At 55.9% G+C, this 15589-nt stretch overlaps 1 protein-coding gene across 1 annotated transcript in view; it reads left to right on the top strand.

Annotated features, from left to right (window-relative positions):
* LOC132574794 (epiplakin-like) overlaps positions 1–12980 on the top strand; it is a 44685-nt gene extending 31705 nt beyond the window's left edge. The window contains exons 3-5 of the mRNA XM_060243028.1: positions 4502–5188; positions 6186–6307; positions 10228–12980. Of these exons, the coding sequence (XP_060099011.1) occupies positions 4502–5188; positions 6186–6307; positions 10228–12980 (3562 nt within the window). The remainder of the gene's footprint in view (positions 1–4501; positions 5189–6185; positions 6308–10227) is intronic.
* The last annotated feature ends 2609 nt before the right edge of the window (positions 12981–15589 follow it).

Here is a 15589-nt window from a genome sequence, read left to right as displayed (position 1 = left end):
ACTTGACTTGACTATAAGAATTGTAAACATTTGATAATACTGTACATATTGTAGCTGCAGCTAGAATAATTTTTGCCAAACATTGGAAAAAGAGAGATACCAGCTACAGAAGAATTGACACAGAAAATACTAGAAACAGCTGAAATGGACATGTTGACAGACATTTTAAAAGATAAACCTAAGCAAGAAGTGTTGGGAGGGATGGACTCCATTCTATGAATGGATAAAGAAGTAATGAAAATGAGACTTTTTCATAGAGTAGTAAGGTACTGAAATGTTATTCTTATACCTAGTTTAGAAGTCTACCACCTATGGGTTGAAAGAGAGTGAAAACATTTATTGTATCAAGAAGTATATAATATCTTCTCATCCATCCTTCCCCCTCTCCCCCTTCCCTCACTGTTTTTACCCCTGATTATATTCATAATTACAATAAAACTTTTTTGGGGAAAAATATTCTTCCAACAAATGTTAACGGAGTCCACATCTGAAAGATGTCCCACTTAAAAGGATCAATCTTCCTTTACATGCTTGCTAGCTTAAGTTACATGTCTTGCATATCCTTGCTTTTTCTGGAGCCGACTTATCAAACTCTGTGCTAATGAAGCTTAACATCCAAAGTGTTCACATCATTTTTCAATGGCACAAGCTGCCTCTGGGCATGATCTTTACTTTACTTTATTTGATTTATAACCCGCCCCTCCCCGCCGAAGCAGGCTCATAAGAACATAAGAGAAGCCATGTTGGATCAGGCCAACGGCCCATCCAGTCCAACACTCTGTGTCACATAAGAACATAAGAAAAGCCCTGTTGGATCAGGCCAGTGGCCCCTCCAGTCCAACACTCTGTGTCACACAGTGGCAAAAAATTTTATATATACACACACACTGTGGCTAATAGCCACTGATGGACCTGTGCTCCATATTTTTATCTAAACCCCTCTTGAAGGTGGCTATACTTGTGGCCGCCACCACCTCCTGTGGCAGTGAATTCCACATGTTAATCACCCTTTGGGTGAAGAAGTACTTCCTTTTATCCATTTTAACCTGTCTGCTCAGCAATTTCATCGAATGCCCACGAGTTCTTGTATTGTGAGAAAGGGAAAAAAGTACCTCTTTCTCTACTTTCTCCATCCCATGCATTATCTTGTAAACCTCTATCATGTCACCTCGCAGTCGACGTTTCTCCAAGCTAAAGAGTCCCAAGCGTTTCAACCTTTCTTCATAGGGAAAGTGCTCCAGCTCTTTAATCATTCTAGTTGCCCTTCTCTGGACTTTCTCCAATGCTATAATATCCTTTTTGAGGTGCGGCAACCAGAACTGCACACAGTACTCCAAATGAGACCGCACCATCGATTTATACAGGGGCATTATGATACTGGCTGATTTGTTTTCAATTCCCTTCCTAATAATTCCCAGCATGGCGTTGGCCTTTTTTATTGCAAACGCACACTGTCTTGACATTTTCAGTGAGTTATCTACCACGACCCCAAGATCTTTCTCTTGGTCAGTCTCTGCCAGTTCACACCCCATCAACTTGTATTTGTAGCTGGGATTCTTGGCCCCAATGTGCATTACTTTGCACTTGGCCACACTGAACTGCATCTGCCACGTTGACGCCCACTCACCCAGCCTCAACAGATCCCTTTGGAGTTCTTCACAATCCTCTCTGGTTCTCACCACCCTGAACAATTTAGTGTCATCCACAAACTTGGCCACTTCACTACTCACTCCCAACTCAGGCTCAGGGTGGCTCACAGTATAAAACCACAACAAACAATTAAAATCCATACATATTATAAAATTACACATTCAATAATTAAAACAGTCAGAATAATTTGATGCTAATCTCTGGATGTTATATAATTTCAATGGCGACAATATTTCTGCCATTTCCCTACAATACAAGCTCAGCGTGAGCTGAAAGCCAACCGGAAGCGGGTGGTCTTGCAGGCCTTGCAAAATCTGGGCTTCTACTTTGCTGCCTCCATTCCCTTTATGTTCTCATGCCCAGATCTAAAGGCACAGGGTGGCTGATGGGGGGGCGGAGGGTTGGCAAAACCAGGGAATCCCCTGTCCAGATCTGGGGATTGGCAATTTATATACGGGGGGGGGGCAGCATTCTGGAAGAAAAAATTAAAAGAAAGCCTTTTCTATGTACAAGAAGTTCTTACCACAGAGTTCCTGGTGAATCCTAGAACTACTTGGAAGTAACAAAGGGTAACTCTAGGAATCACCAGAAACTCCCTCTTAAAGCCAGAACCTGGCAGCCCCATGGAGGTTCTCAAACCCTGCCAAGAAGCCACCACTCCCCAGGAATTGCAGCCCCTGCAGTGTCGCCCAGCCTTCTCCCCAGGAGGGCACACCCAGAAGGTGAAGCTCCTACCTGGAGCCATTGGATGCAACATCCCAGCTGGGTGGGAGAGCCAGTTTGGTTGTGGCAGGTAGTGGTTGTGTGCGGACTCTTATCTGGGGGAACCGGGTTTGATTCCCCACTCCTCCGCTTGCAGCTGCTGGGATGGCCTTGGGTCAGCCAGAGCTCTGGCAGAGGTTGTCCTTGAAAGGGCAGCTGCTGTGAGAGCCCTCTCAGCCCCACCCACCTCACATGGTGTCTGTTGTGGGGGAGGAAGGTAAAGGAGATTGTGAGCCGCTCTCCAATATCTTCTTCCTGTGGGCTGCTGCCGGAGCACTGGATCCGAGTTTGAGCGAGCGGGGGTGGGGAGGGGGGTCTGGCTCATTCTGCTTTTGAGGCCCTCAAGTGTGTCCGGCCACCAGCGCCTCTGACCCTTACAAGCCAGCAGGTGAAGGCTGATTGGGGTGGGTGGAAGCCGCTTGAAGGGAGTGGGGCCAGTCCAGATTCCCCTCCCGCTCCTAGGCCCGCAGCCAGCAGAAGGGGGGTGGGGGGAGGCTGCTGGGACTTGGGGGTCAGCCAGGTAGGCCTCTCTCACCCTTCCCACAGGCCCCTGGGCATAATAATAAATAATAATAATAAATTTATTTTTGTATCCCGCCCTCCCCCGCCAAAGGCAGGCTCAGGGCGGCTCACAGACATGGAACAACCATGATTTCAATAAAATACAATCAATACAATAAGACAAATTAAAATACAATTAAATTACAGTTGTAAATTAGGTTAAAATTAGATAAAACAGCTGTTATGTGTAGTAATTAAGGTGCTACAATTCACAGTCATATATAAGATGGCTAAAAGTCAATTTAGCAGGGTTCTATCTTGAAAGCGAGCTGAAAGAGGGTGGTTTTGCAAGCCCTGCGGAACTGATTCAGGTCCCGCAGGGCTCGCACCACCTCTGGAAGTTGATTCCACCATTGGGGGGCCATTGTTGAGAAGGCTTGCTCCCTCGTTGTTTTCAATCTAGCCTCTCTTGGTCCAGGGATTTTTAAAAGGTTTTGGGAACTGGATCTCATTGCTCTCTTGGGAACATATGGGGAGAGGCGGTCCCTAAGGTAGGCAGGTCCTCGGCCATAAAGGTAATAACCAGCACCTTGTAGCGAACACGATACACAACCGGCAGCCACTGCAGTTCCCGCAGCCCAGGCTGCACGTGTTCCCACCGAGGTAGTCCCACTAACAGCCTGGCCGCCGCGTTCTGCACTAACTGCAGTTTTCGCGTTCGGTATAAGGGCAGCCCCAGGTAGAGGGCATTACAGTAGTCTAGCCTCGAGGTGACCGTTGCGTGGATCACAGTTGCCAGGTCGCTACGCTCCAGGAAGGGAGCCAACTGCCTCGCCCTCCTAAGGTGGAAAAAGGCGGGTTCAGTAGTGGCAGCTATCTGGGCTTCCATTGACAAGGAAGACTCCAGTAGCACTCCCAAGCTCTTGACCCTGCACACTGGTATCAGTGACGCACCGTCAAAGGCCGGTAGGGAGATCTCCCCTCCTGGCCCGCTGCGACCTACGCAAAGGACCTCAGTCTTCGCTGGATTCAGCTTCAGCCCACTCAGCTTGAGCCAGTCAGCCACGGCTTGTAACGCCCAGTCCAGATTTATAGGGACATCGCCAGTCCGGCTGTCCATCAATAGATAGAGCTGGGTGTCATCAGTGTACTGATGACAGCCCAGCCCATACCTCTGAGCAATCTGGGCAAGGGGGCGCATATAGATGTTAAACAACACCGGGGAGAGAACTGCCCCCTGAGGCACCCCACAATGAAGTGGGTGTCTCTGAGACAGCTCCCCCCCAATTGCCACCCTTTGTCCCCGACCTTCAAGGAAGGAGGAGAGCCACTGTAAGGCTAGCCCCCGAATTCCTGCGTCGGCGAGACGGTGGGTCAGCAGCCGATGGTCGGCCATATTGAACGCAGCCGATAGGTCTAGCAGCAGCAGTACCAGCGAGCCGCCTCGATCCAGATGTCGCCGGAGGTCATCCATGAGGGCGACCAAGACTGTCTCCGTCCCACGGCCCGGGCGGAAGCCGGACTGGCATGGGTCTAGGGTGGAAGCGTCATCCAGAAACATGGAGGTGTTTGCTGGGCTTCTACCTAGGCAGGGGCTTAGATTGGTGGAGCACAAGCGGATCTGCGGCCAGTGGGGCTTGCAGACTCTTGGGGCCAGCAGGGGGCGCTGCTCTCCTGCGCAAAATCCCTCGCGAGCCTCCTCCTCCTCCTCCTCCCCAGGCACGACGGAGCCTCCGGAGCCCGGAGCCAGGAGGGGGCGGCAGCAGCAGGGGGAGGGGGAGGCCGTGGCCGCTTCAGGCGCGGCTGCTGCTCTTGGCCCTCCCCAGGGGAGCCGGCAAGAGGCGCGTCCCGCACTGGTCTTCGTTCCCCTTGGAGCCAGTGACCCAGCAGAGCCGCCGCCGAGCCTTCAGAGAGCCCCTCCAGCACTGACCCCTCGACGGGCTCCCACAAAGCAGTGCCGTCGATTCTTCCGCGTGGATCCGTGGCGGGAGCTCCTCCGCCTGCTCAGAGTCCGGGCAGCAGCGGGGCCAAGGGGGCTGGCCTGTGTGTGTCCTCGGAGAGGCTGCTCTCCCCCTCCCCCCGGGCCCTGCGCCCAGCCCCCCCACGACCCCCGAGAGAGAGAAGGGGGCGGCAGCGGCAGGAGACCGTGTGGCCGGCAGAGGGCGCTGCCTCCTCCGTCCGCTCTGCAAGAGTCTCGCTTCGGCTGCCTGAAGGAGGCGGCGGCGGTTCTCCCTCCCGGGGCTGCTGCTGCTGCTCCGGGCCCCACTGGGAGGGGGTTGGCCGGCCTGGACGGAGGGAGGGAGGGAGGGAGGGAGTTCTTTGCAGCAGGCCCTCTGTCTAGCCGGGGGAGCGGTGGAGGAGGAGCCCGGGCCTGCCCGGGGCGCCGTCGAGGGGCGAAGTGGGGGGGGGGGGCGGGCGGCTTCTCCTCCTCTCAGGCAGCTTGGGACCCCAAGCAAGCAACCCGTCGGGCGGCTTGGCCCGGAGCTCTGCCTTCTTCTCCGGCCCTTGCCAATCTCCCGGCGGGGCTGGGGGGACCTTCGCTACGGAGCGCCTGGCTGCCTTGCGAAGGGGGTGGGGGGCAGGAGGGGGTGGCCTGCGGAGTGGTGGCCCCTGGGCGGGCGGGGAGAAAGAGGGGGGAGGAGCCTCTGTCCGCTCCGCACGAGGGCTGGGCTGATGTGTCATCCCCGGGTGGGCTGGGGCGGGGCGGGGTAGGGCTGGAAGGGGAGGCCTTAAAGCCAGGCGGCGGCGGCCCAGCCGGGCACACACTGGGCAGCAGCAGCAGGAGCAGCTGAGGCCGCCGCCGAGCCCAGGAGCCGCAGGTAGGGGACGGGGAGGGCGGTCTTCTTCTTCTTCTTCCTCTGCCTGCCTGGGCTGAGGCGGGGGGGGGGGCTCCTGCCTGGCGGGCGAGATCACTGGAGATGCCCGACGGTCGCAGCCTGGCTTGGGTCCGTGGAGATGCCCTGGCGCCTGCGGAGAGCAGCCCCGCCTGCAGTCTGGCCGGAACGCCTGCGAGGGGAGGGCAGCTCAGGCTTCCTCCTGAGCAGGGGGGCACAGAGACTGCTGGCGGGGGGCTTCTTTCTCAAGCCGGTCAGCCCGGCCCCGCTGCCCCCGCCTCCGGCAGCCAGCCCCTCGGCAGGCGCTGCTTCTTCCCTTGCCCCGGCTGGCGCGCAGCCTGGCCGCGGACGCTCCGTCCGGGCTGGGAGGGCGGCTGAGCCTCCACGGGCGCCGCGGTGCCCAGGACTAAGGGGCTGACCCCATCCCGCCCCCAGCAGCAGCGGCGGCGACAAGAAGAGGGGGGAACCCGCCTCTCGAGGAGCAGCCCTGCCCTCCGTGCCCCCGGGCGCTTCTGCTGTGCCCTCCACGATCGCCGGGCCTGCGCTGCCCTGCCTGCCGGGTCTGGGCAGAAGCTCCGCAGCTGGGAGGGGGTCTTGCAAGGCCTGGCCGCGGGGGAGGGGGGGCGGAGGGCAGCTCTCGGCCTGCGGGAGGGGAGGGGAGAGGAGAGGAGCCCCGAGGCCAGGCGGCCATGAGAGAGGGTAATGAGCGCTGGGCAGGGCAGCGGTGCACAGACCAGTTTCCCGGCTGCGGGGCAGAGACCGGTCACAGGCCTGGTCAGGCCAGCCGGGCAGAGTCCAGCCCGCCAACCAGAGCAGCCGCTTGGGTGACTCGCCAGGTGGGGGGGGGGCAGAACACCAGCGAGGCCCCTGGAGGCACCGGGCATTCCTCCGCTGCCTGCTCATCTGGGCAGGGGAAGAGGGCGAGGGCACAGCAGCGCTTCTGGCCGAATCCCTGGGCATGTCTGGCCCTTGTCCCTGCAGCCGGCTGTCCAAGGCAGGGGCCATTTTCTGAAAGGGGGGGCACGGGTGGGTTTGGCTCCCACGCAGGGGCCACGTGTGTCAGCCAGACAGCAAAGGCTGAGGAAAGCAGGGAGAGCGGCCCTTGATGATATCCTGGGAGGGATCCCCAGAGTCATCTAGTCCACCCCCCTGCAGCACAAAGCAGGGAATTCACAGACAGCTCCCCCTCCCCGCATACCCCCAGTGAGCCCTGCTCCAAGCCCAGAAGAGGGCAAAAAGATCCTCCAGGACCCCTGCCCAAGCTGACTGTGAGAAACTGCTGACTGACCCCAAAGTGGCAATCGGCATTTCCCTGGGCATCTGCTTCTAAACCTCAAAAGAAGGAGAGCTCACCCCAGCCTGCTCCTCTGAGGAACCACTCTAACGGTCAGGAAATTCTTCCTAACATTTAGCTGGAAACTCTTCTGATTTAATTTCAAACCGTTGGTTCTGGTCTGATCTTCTGGGGCAACAGAAAACAACTCTGCCCCATCCTCTGTATGGAAGCCAGCCCTTCAAGTACTGGAAGATGGTGATCATATCACCTCTCAGCCGCCTCCTCTCCAGGCTAAACATCCCCAGCTCCTTCAACCTTTTTTCATAGGACTTCATCTCTGGACCCCTCACCATCTTTGTTGCCCTTTTTTGGACACGTTTCAGCTTGTCTAGATCCTTCTTAAGCTGTTGTGCCCAAAACTGAACACAGTACTCTAGGTGAGGCCTAACCAGAGCAGAGTATAAACTATGTCTACCGCATTCTCCTGATTCAGCAAGGTAGTCACTTTCTCAAAAAAGGAGATCAGGGTAGTCTGACATGACTTGTTCTTGAGAAACCCATACTGGCTCTAGTGATCACAGCTGTCCTTTCTAAATGCTCAAGGACGGACTTTTATGATTAGTACTAAAACTTCCAGGTATAGACATCAAGCTGGCGGGTCGGTCGTTATCTGGATCCTCCTTTTCCTTGAAGATGGGGACAACATTTGCCTGCCTCCAGTCTTCCAGCACCTCACTTGTTTTCCAAGAATTCTCAAAAATAATGGCCAGAGCCTCAGAAATTACATGAACTAGTATCCGTGGATGCAGTTCATCTCACCCCTCAGGACTTAGTTTCATTGAAAGAAACTAGGTGTTTATGTACTTCCCCAAGAAACTAGGTGTTTATGTACTTCCCCTAATCACACTGGCAGAAATTAGTGTCAGAACGTCACCACTGCTGCCAGACCAAATTAAATTATGAATTTAAAAATGCTTTAACGGGTTTTTATGATATTAGTTTAAGTTATATTGTTAAATTTAAAGTTTTTATATTTATTCTGTATATGTATAAAATGCTGTTAGCCGCCCTGAGCCCGCTTAGGCGGGGAGGGCGGGATACAAATAAAATTTTACCTTACCTTACCTTACCTAAGACTGTGAATTCCAAAACCACATAGTCACTACTGCCCAGGGTGCCCACTGCTTTCACCTTGTCAGTCAGCTCTTCCCTGTTGGTGAGAATCAAGTCCAAGAGAGCAGATCCCCTGGTTTCCCTCTCCACATTCTGGAAAACGAAGTTGTCAGCAAGACAAGTCAGGAATTTGTTTGACCTTCCGTTTTGAGCAGAACTGGACTTCCAACAGATGTCTGGGTAATTGAAATCTCCCATGACCACTGTGTCCCATCTCCTTGAGAACTTTGTAATCTGTTCTAGGAGTGCCTCATCCAAGTCCTCTGCCCGGCCTGGTGGTCTAGGAGACCCCCCCCCAGCATAATATCACTGTTATTTCTTACTCCTTTTATCTTTGCCCAGAGACTCTCAACTGAGCGGCCATGCTCCGATTCACATATTTCCCCACAAGAATATACCTCCTTCACATATGATGCAACTCCTCCGCTCTGTCTTTGTCTGTCCTTTTAAAATAAATTGTATCCCTCAATCGTAATATTCCAGTTGTGAGTGTCATCCCACAGTTTCAGCAATACCTATTATGTTATAGTCAGTATTCCGTCTAAGCCCGAGGTGGGGGGGGGTGCAAACTGCAACTCAGGAGCCACATGTGGCCCTTTCACACATATTGTGTGACTCTCAAAGCCCCCACCACTCCATTGGCCAGCTTGGAGAAGGCATTTGTCTCTTTAAATCACTTCTCCAAGCCAAGATTTCTGGCAGTTTGGAGAATGTATTTAAAATTAAAGTTGCTTTATTTTTACCTCCTTGCCCTGCCCTGCCCTCCCCATCTCCCTCCCTCCCTCCCTCCCTCCCTTCCTTCCTTCCTTCCTTCCTTCCTTCCTTCCTTCCTTCCTTCCTTCCTTCCTTCCTTCCTTCCTTCCTCCCTCCCTCCCTCCCTCCCTCCCTCCCTCCCTCCCTGGTGGCTCTCAAACATCTGACATTTATTCTCTGTGGTTCTTACATTAGGCTAGTTTGCCCCCCCTCTAAGCTGAGTTAGTGTGAGCTAGTTCACAGTTAGTCTCCAGCTCACACATTTTTGTCTTAGCTTGGGAAAAAATGGTTCCCGAGCAAACTCATATCTGCAGCAGCTCACAGCTTTAATGCCAGTAGCTCACAAAGTCGAATTTTTACTCATGAGACTGCAGAGCTTGGAGGCAGTATTGGTCATAGTCCCTTTCCTGTATTAGGACTTCCTGTTCCTCCTGCTTGTTTCCCATACTCTGTGCATTCGTGTAGAGACGTCGGAATCCACGTTTTATGCTCTCTGAGGTTTTAATTTCTGCACTTAACTGTGAGTTAATGTTGCCTAGTGGAAGTGCCACTCCCCGCAAAACTGTAGCATTCTGATCTCCAGTTGCTGGCATCATCTGAGGCTTTGACTTTTTGTTTCCCTCCCCCTCCTTAGTTTAAAGACCTCCTTACAAGGCTTGCAAGAGTTCTCTTCTTGCCCTGTGAAATGGATGTGGCGGGATGATTGAACTTCTGCCTCTGTTTGCGAGGCATCCCGGGCGGGGGGAAGGCCCAGAGCGGGACTCAGAAGCGAAGGGAGAGAGAACCCTCCCCCCAACCGAATGCCAGGGGGCCCAGTCTGGGGCCATGAGCAGTCTCCGTCCAGCCCCCTGGAGGCCTCCCTGTGGGGCAGCAGGGGCAGCCTGGGCACGGGCTCTGCCCCCTGCGCATGGTGCCAGGGCTGACTTGGACCTCAGCCGGCATTGCCAGGGGAGCCACTGTGGTCTGAAGGAGGGCAGAGTGTTGGACTAGATCTGAAGAGCCCCCCCCCCCGCCCACTGGGTGACCCTAGACCACTTGCTCTCCCACACTTGGATCCCCTGACTGGGTAGTCAGGAGAATAAGATGGAGGAGGAAGGCCCCATCTTTGCTGCTGCTACAAACTCCTTGGGGGAAGGTGGGAGAAGGGGGGGTGCGAGGAAGAAACCCCCAAGCACATGGGCAGCGGCAGCAGGAGGGGCCTGTCAGGGAGGGAGGTGACCCAGACAGACGGAGAGCTGGCTGCCCCTCATGGAGGCTGTTCTGTTTCTTCTCCCGCAGAGACTCCGGAGCTGCCTGCCCCTGTGGGATCCACCCCCAGAACCCATCCGTCCAGAGCCATTTGTATCTGCACCTCCACGGCCGCCATGTCCCAGACCAAGCAGGGGACCAAAGGGGGCACCGAAGAGATGCCGATCGTGCAGGTCCGTGAGGAGGCGCAGTGGCCCTTCCCGTGCCCCCCAGAGCTGGGGGAGGAGCCCATCATCGCTGGCGTCCTGAAGGAGCCCAGCAAGGAGAAACTCAGCATCCAGAAGGCAATGCGGAAGGGCCTCCTGGCTCGAGGTACGGGCCTGGTTCTGCTGGAGGCCCAGGCCGTCTCTGGCTTCATCCTGGACCCCGTCAAGAACCGAAGGCTGTCTGTGCGGGACGCCACCAACGCCGGCCTGGTTGACAGGGAGTATTTCAACACACTCCTGGTGGCAGAGAAAGCGGTGACGGGCTACACGGACCCCTTCTCGGGGAACAAGATATCCCTCTTCCAGGCCATGAAGAGAGGCCTCCTGGTGAAGGACCACGGCATCCGCCTGCTGGAGGCACAGGTGGCTACGGGGGGCATCATCCACCCCATGCACAGCCACCGCCTCCCCGTGGAGCTGGCCTACAAGTGGGGCTACTTGGATGGAGACATTTGCCACCTGATCGCAGACCCTGCCAAGCACACCAAGAGGTGCTTCGACCCCATCGCCCGGGAGAACCTCACCTATGTGCAGCTTCTCCACAGATGCGTCCCTGACCCAGAGACGGGGCTGCTCATGGTTCCAATTATGGACAAGGGCTCCATCGTCTCCAAGCTAGACAAGAGCACTCAGAAGTCCCTGCAGGCTGCCACCACCAAAGTCCACGTGGGCCTTTTCCAGGGCCAAGAGGTCTCCGTCTGGGACCTCCTCTTCTCCAGGTATGTCCCTCTGCCAAAGAAGCAGGAGCTGCTGAAGCAGTACAAGGCTGGTTCCATCACCCTTCAAGACATCATCAGTGTCCTCGACTGCATCATCAGTGAGGCAGAAGCTCACAGTGAGGCAGAAGCTCCCAGAAGAGGCTCCTTCCGTGGAAAAGAGGAAGGGCCCAGCCAAGAAATGGAGCTCAGAAGTGCCTCAGAGCAGGAAGGACTAGAGAAGCCCCTGAAGTCGAGGATGGTCACGGTTTCAGCTGGCGAATTCCGTGGGCGGAAGGTCTCCGTGTGGGATCTGCTCCATTCCAAGTATATCCCCGAAGAGAAGCAGAAGGAACTTCTGAAGCTGTACAAGTCTGGCGTACTCAACACCGACCAAATGGACGTGGTGGTCACGGCCATTGTCACCAAGATCGAGGAGGTCAGAGCCAAGGAGCTGGGTCATGTTGCTGGCGCAGGCCGGGAGATGGAGACCATCGATGAAGCTGACATTTTTGACCCCCAAGAGGAAGACCTGAAGACAACTCTGCAATCGATCGGTATCCCTGTCACCCTTGGTGAGTTCAAAGGGCAAAATGTCCCTCTGCTGGACATCATCTCATCCAGATATTTCCCTCAGGACAAGAGGGAGGAGCTGCTTCGTCTGTTCCGGACAGGGACGTTTAGCATGGAACAGATGACCAGGACTGTTGGTGGCATCCTGGAGAAATTGGAAGCCAGTAGAAAGAGGCTGATTGTGAAAGTGATCGGCCAGAGCCAAGGGGCCCCTGGGGGCAGGGAGGGTCCGGTGGCAGCAGATGCTCCAGCTAGCAAACATCTGGATGATGTGCTGAAGTCCAAAATGGTGACGTTGCCTGCTGGAGAGCTCAAGGGCCAGCAGGTGTCCTTGTGGGACCTCCTCTTCTCTCACTACGTCGCCCGGGACAAGAGGGAGGAGCTTCTGAAGAAGTACAGAGATGGCATGTTCAGTGCTGATGAGCTCTCCTTGGTCCTCATTATCCTGGCTTCGCTGCATGAATTCTTTGACTCTCTGGAGTGCACAACGCCCAGGACAAGTAGGAACACCAGAGTACCAGCTGAGCCTGCTCCTGCCGCAGCAACGTTTGAGGAGGATGAGGATGAGGAGAATGACGACGATGATGATGACGATGATAAGGAAGACCAAGACAAGGACAAGGCCTTGAAGTCCAGGATGGTTTCAGTTTCAGTCAGTGAGTTCCGGGGGCGGAAGGTCTCCTTGTGGGATCTGCTTCACTCCAAGTATGTGCCTGAGAAGAAAAGGAAGGAGATCTTGAAGCTGTACAGAATTGGGATTCTCTCAACTGACCAAATGGAAACAGTGATCACCGCGATTGTCACCAGAGTAGCTGAGAAAATGGCTGCCACGGGCAGGCACGTGAGCGCCTCTAGCCCTGACATCAGGAGTGGGGGCAGCCGCCCTGCTCACGAGAAGCCCCGGGGGAAGACGGTGGACATCCTAACCATTGACTTCCCGGTTGGGGAGTTCCAGGGCCGGAGGGTCTCCATGTGGGACCTCCTCTTCTCTAGGTATGTCTCTGAAGCCAAACGGCAGGAGCTTCTCGCCAGGTACATCACAGGGACCCTCAGCAGCCAGGAGATCCTGGCCATTCTCACCACCCTCATCATGGAGACTCACAAGCTGAGGCGCACCTCAAGTTTGCACCATCCCTTGACCACATGGCTCCCAGAAGCCCTCGGACTCTCCCAGGCCCAGGGGGCCTCCTTGCCTGATCTCCACTGCCCCCTGCTTCCAGAAGAGCACAGAGCCCCCGGGATGGTGACTGTCAGCGAGATCACGGTGACCACCACAGTCATCAGTGGGCCGGAGCAAAAGCAGGGCTAGGCACCCCCCACCCCCAGAGCCAAAGCTCCTCCAGAGGGGAGGGGAGGGGAAGGGACATCAGCAAGAGGTAGCAGAGGGGGGGAGAGCGGGAGGCCAAGCCGGGGAGGGGGGCGGGGGAGGCCATGGAATGCCACTTGGCCTGGGGGGTCCAGGGGATAGGCAGGGAGGGCTGGGGAAACAGGCAAGTGGTGTGTGTTGGGGGGCTCAGGCCCACCTGCAGGGTCATGCCACTTGGCATGCAGTATTCCATCCGCACTCATGGCCTGGGGCAGGGGTCAGCTTGACTGCAGTTCTCCCTCACACCTGGGCAATCTCCTCCCAACATACCTGAGGAAGTCAGAGCTCGAGGAAGAGCATGGGGGGGGGGCTCCCATTTGCCCACGGGGGGGGGGAGGCCTCCAGCTCACCTGGCTGGCAGGCAGAAACTAGAGCCGAATGTGTGGGTGTGTGGGGGGTGATTGTCTTGGGGGGAAAAAAAGCAGAACAAGGCCTCCAGTCTACTTGCAGGAAGTTCTGGCCATAGAGTTCCCGGAGCGTCCTAGAGTGAATGGAAGTTTCCGAGAGCCAGAAATGGCAGCGTCTCTCAGGGCTTCCTGCAAGGAGACTGGGGGCTGCACTTAAATTTTCTTCCCTGGACACCAACTCTCCCCCCACAGCCCTCCTGCTGCCACCAGTGGGCACTAGACCTTGCTTGGGGTAACAACCCCAAAGAACCTGCAAAGGGACTTGGGGGGGGGAGGATTTGTGTCTGAAGCCTGGCAGTGAGTGTGTGGTGTGTGTAAGAGAGAGAGAGAACCCCTGCTGAGGGTCTTCTCCCAAACTGGCCATGGAGAGCCAACTTGCTTCATCCACAGGGAGGGTTGGGGGGGTTCCAAAGAATTGTATTGCAGCTAGAGAAGGCGGAATAGAAATGTTTTAAAGAAAATAAATATTGGTTCACATTCTGGAAGATCAGGCACACTGCCTAAAGGGCTGTTTCAGCAGGTAGCCGTGTTGTCCTGCCATAGAACAACTGGATACGGGCCCAGGAGCTGCTTAGGGACCAGCTGGGGTCGGGGGGGTGGGGGGATGAACTTTGGAGAGCCAGAGCTCTCTTTGCCAGGGGCACACCCATGAGGGGTGGCTGCTGGATTTCCTGGTGCCAGTGTGTCCCAAAGGGTGAGGGGATGGAGGGGGGGTGCAGAAGCTGGACGGTTCTGCACCCAGTTGCTAGCAGGGCAGACTGTGAGTGACATCTTCCTTTGGCCCTGGGAGCAGCCAGAGGGGGGAGGGGGCCTTGCATGCCTCAATGGCCAGTGTGCAAACCTCAGGTTGCCTCCTGGGATTACGGCAGATCTCCAGACTAGAGAGAGGAGCCCCCCTGCTGAAGAACATGGCTGCTGGGGAGGGTGGAGGTGGGCCCTCAGACATTGTCTCACGTTAAGGCCCTTCCCCTCCCCCAAACCCCGTCTCCGCAGGGTCAACCCCCAAATCTCCAGGAATTTCCCAATCCCAAGTTGGAAACCCTACTGGCACCCCAAGGGGCATTGGCAAGGGTATAAATGCCCTTTCCTGGCAAGAGCATGAAGCTGCTGGGAAGAGCCTCCTCTGTGGCTCCACCAGCAGCTGGGGAAGGGCCACACCACGAGAAGGAGCTGCCCCCTGCCCCCGTGAGGAGGAGGATGCTCCGGTGCCTCTCGACTGCAGCTGAGGAAGGGGAGGGAGGAGGCCTCCTCTCTGGCACCAGAGCTGCTCCGGCCTCTTGCATTGCGGGGTCTTCGTGAAGAAGCTGGGCTTCTAAAGGACTGGTTTGGAATATTAAAAACTGATCATGTGCAGGACTGGTTTGCAATAGGTATTAAAGAGTAATCATGCTATACGCATTAAATGCTGACATGTCTTGTGGATTCTTGTGAGTGCCTGGGGAAATGTTATGGAGAGAGCTTTGGGAAACAGTCTAGGCAGACCAGACCTTTTGAGGTGCCCCTCCCCTTATCGAGGCAGACCAGACCTTTTGAGGTGCCCCTCCCCACACCACTCCCCCCCCTTGCCCTCTACTCTGGAGGGTCCTCCTGCCCCCCCCATCCCAGCCCCGCCTTCCTGAGCTCTTTCCCACTGTCTCCAGGGAGTGGAGCAGGAGGAAGGGAGTTCCCTCCCCACAAGCTGAGTTCCAGCGTCCTGTGGGGCTGGAGGACCAGGAATGCCAACTGCAGACAGGTTGGGGGGGAGGGGGGCAGTCCCATCCCCCAGAGTCTGATGTCCTTCCAGGCTCCAGCTCCGGAGAACACCCTGTGGCTTTAACTAATGGCCTCCACTCCACATCCTCCAGGCCAGCTGCTTCATGCCTGCCTCACTTCCCCAAGGAAGGAAGGGCACTCCTCCGGGGGAGGCACAGCCGGGCCTCTCTTCTGCTGGCAGGCGGGGGCTCTGGAAGGGCAAGGGCGCTACTGTGCTCTATGGATGCTTCCCCCACTTCTTTGCCAAAGCCTGGGTGGGGTGTGTCTTCAGCATGCCTCCACAGACCTTGCTCTTTGGTGCTTGCCGCACTGTGCCGAAGCAGCCGCTGCAGCCAGCCGGCAACGACTCACTGCAGCCCTTGGAGAACCCACCCCGGATCTGCTTCTCCTCTG

The sequence above is a fragment of the Heteronotia binoei genome, chromosome 7 (assembly GCF_032191835.1).
Source record: "Heteronotia binoei isolate CCM8104 ecotype False Entrance Well chromosome 7, APGP_CSIRO_Hbin_v1, whole genome shotgun sequence".
NCBI lineage: Eukaryota > Metazoa > Chordata > Lepidosauria > Squamata > Gekkonidae > Heteronotia > Heteronotia binoei.
Note: the sequence above shows the minus strand (reverse complement) of the source record. Positions and strands in the feature narration are given on the sequence as shown.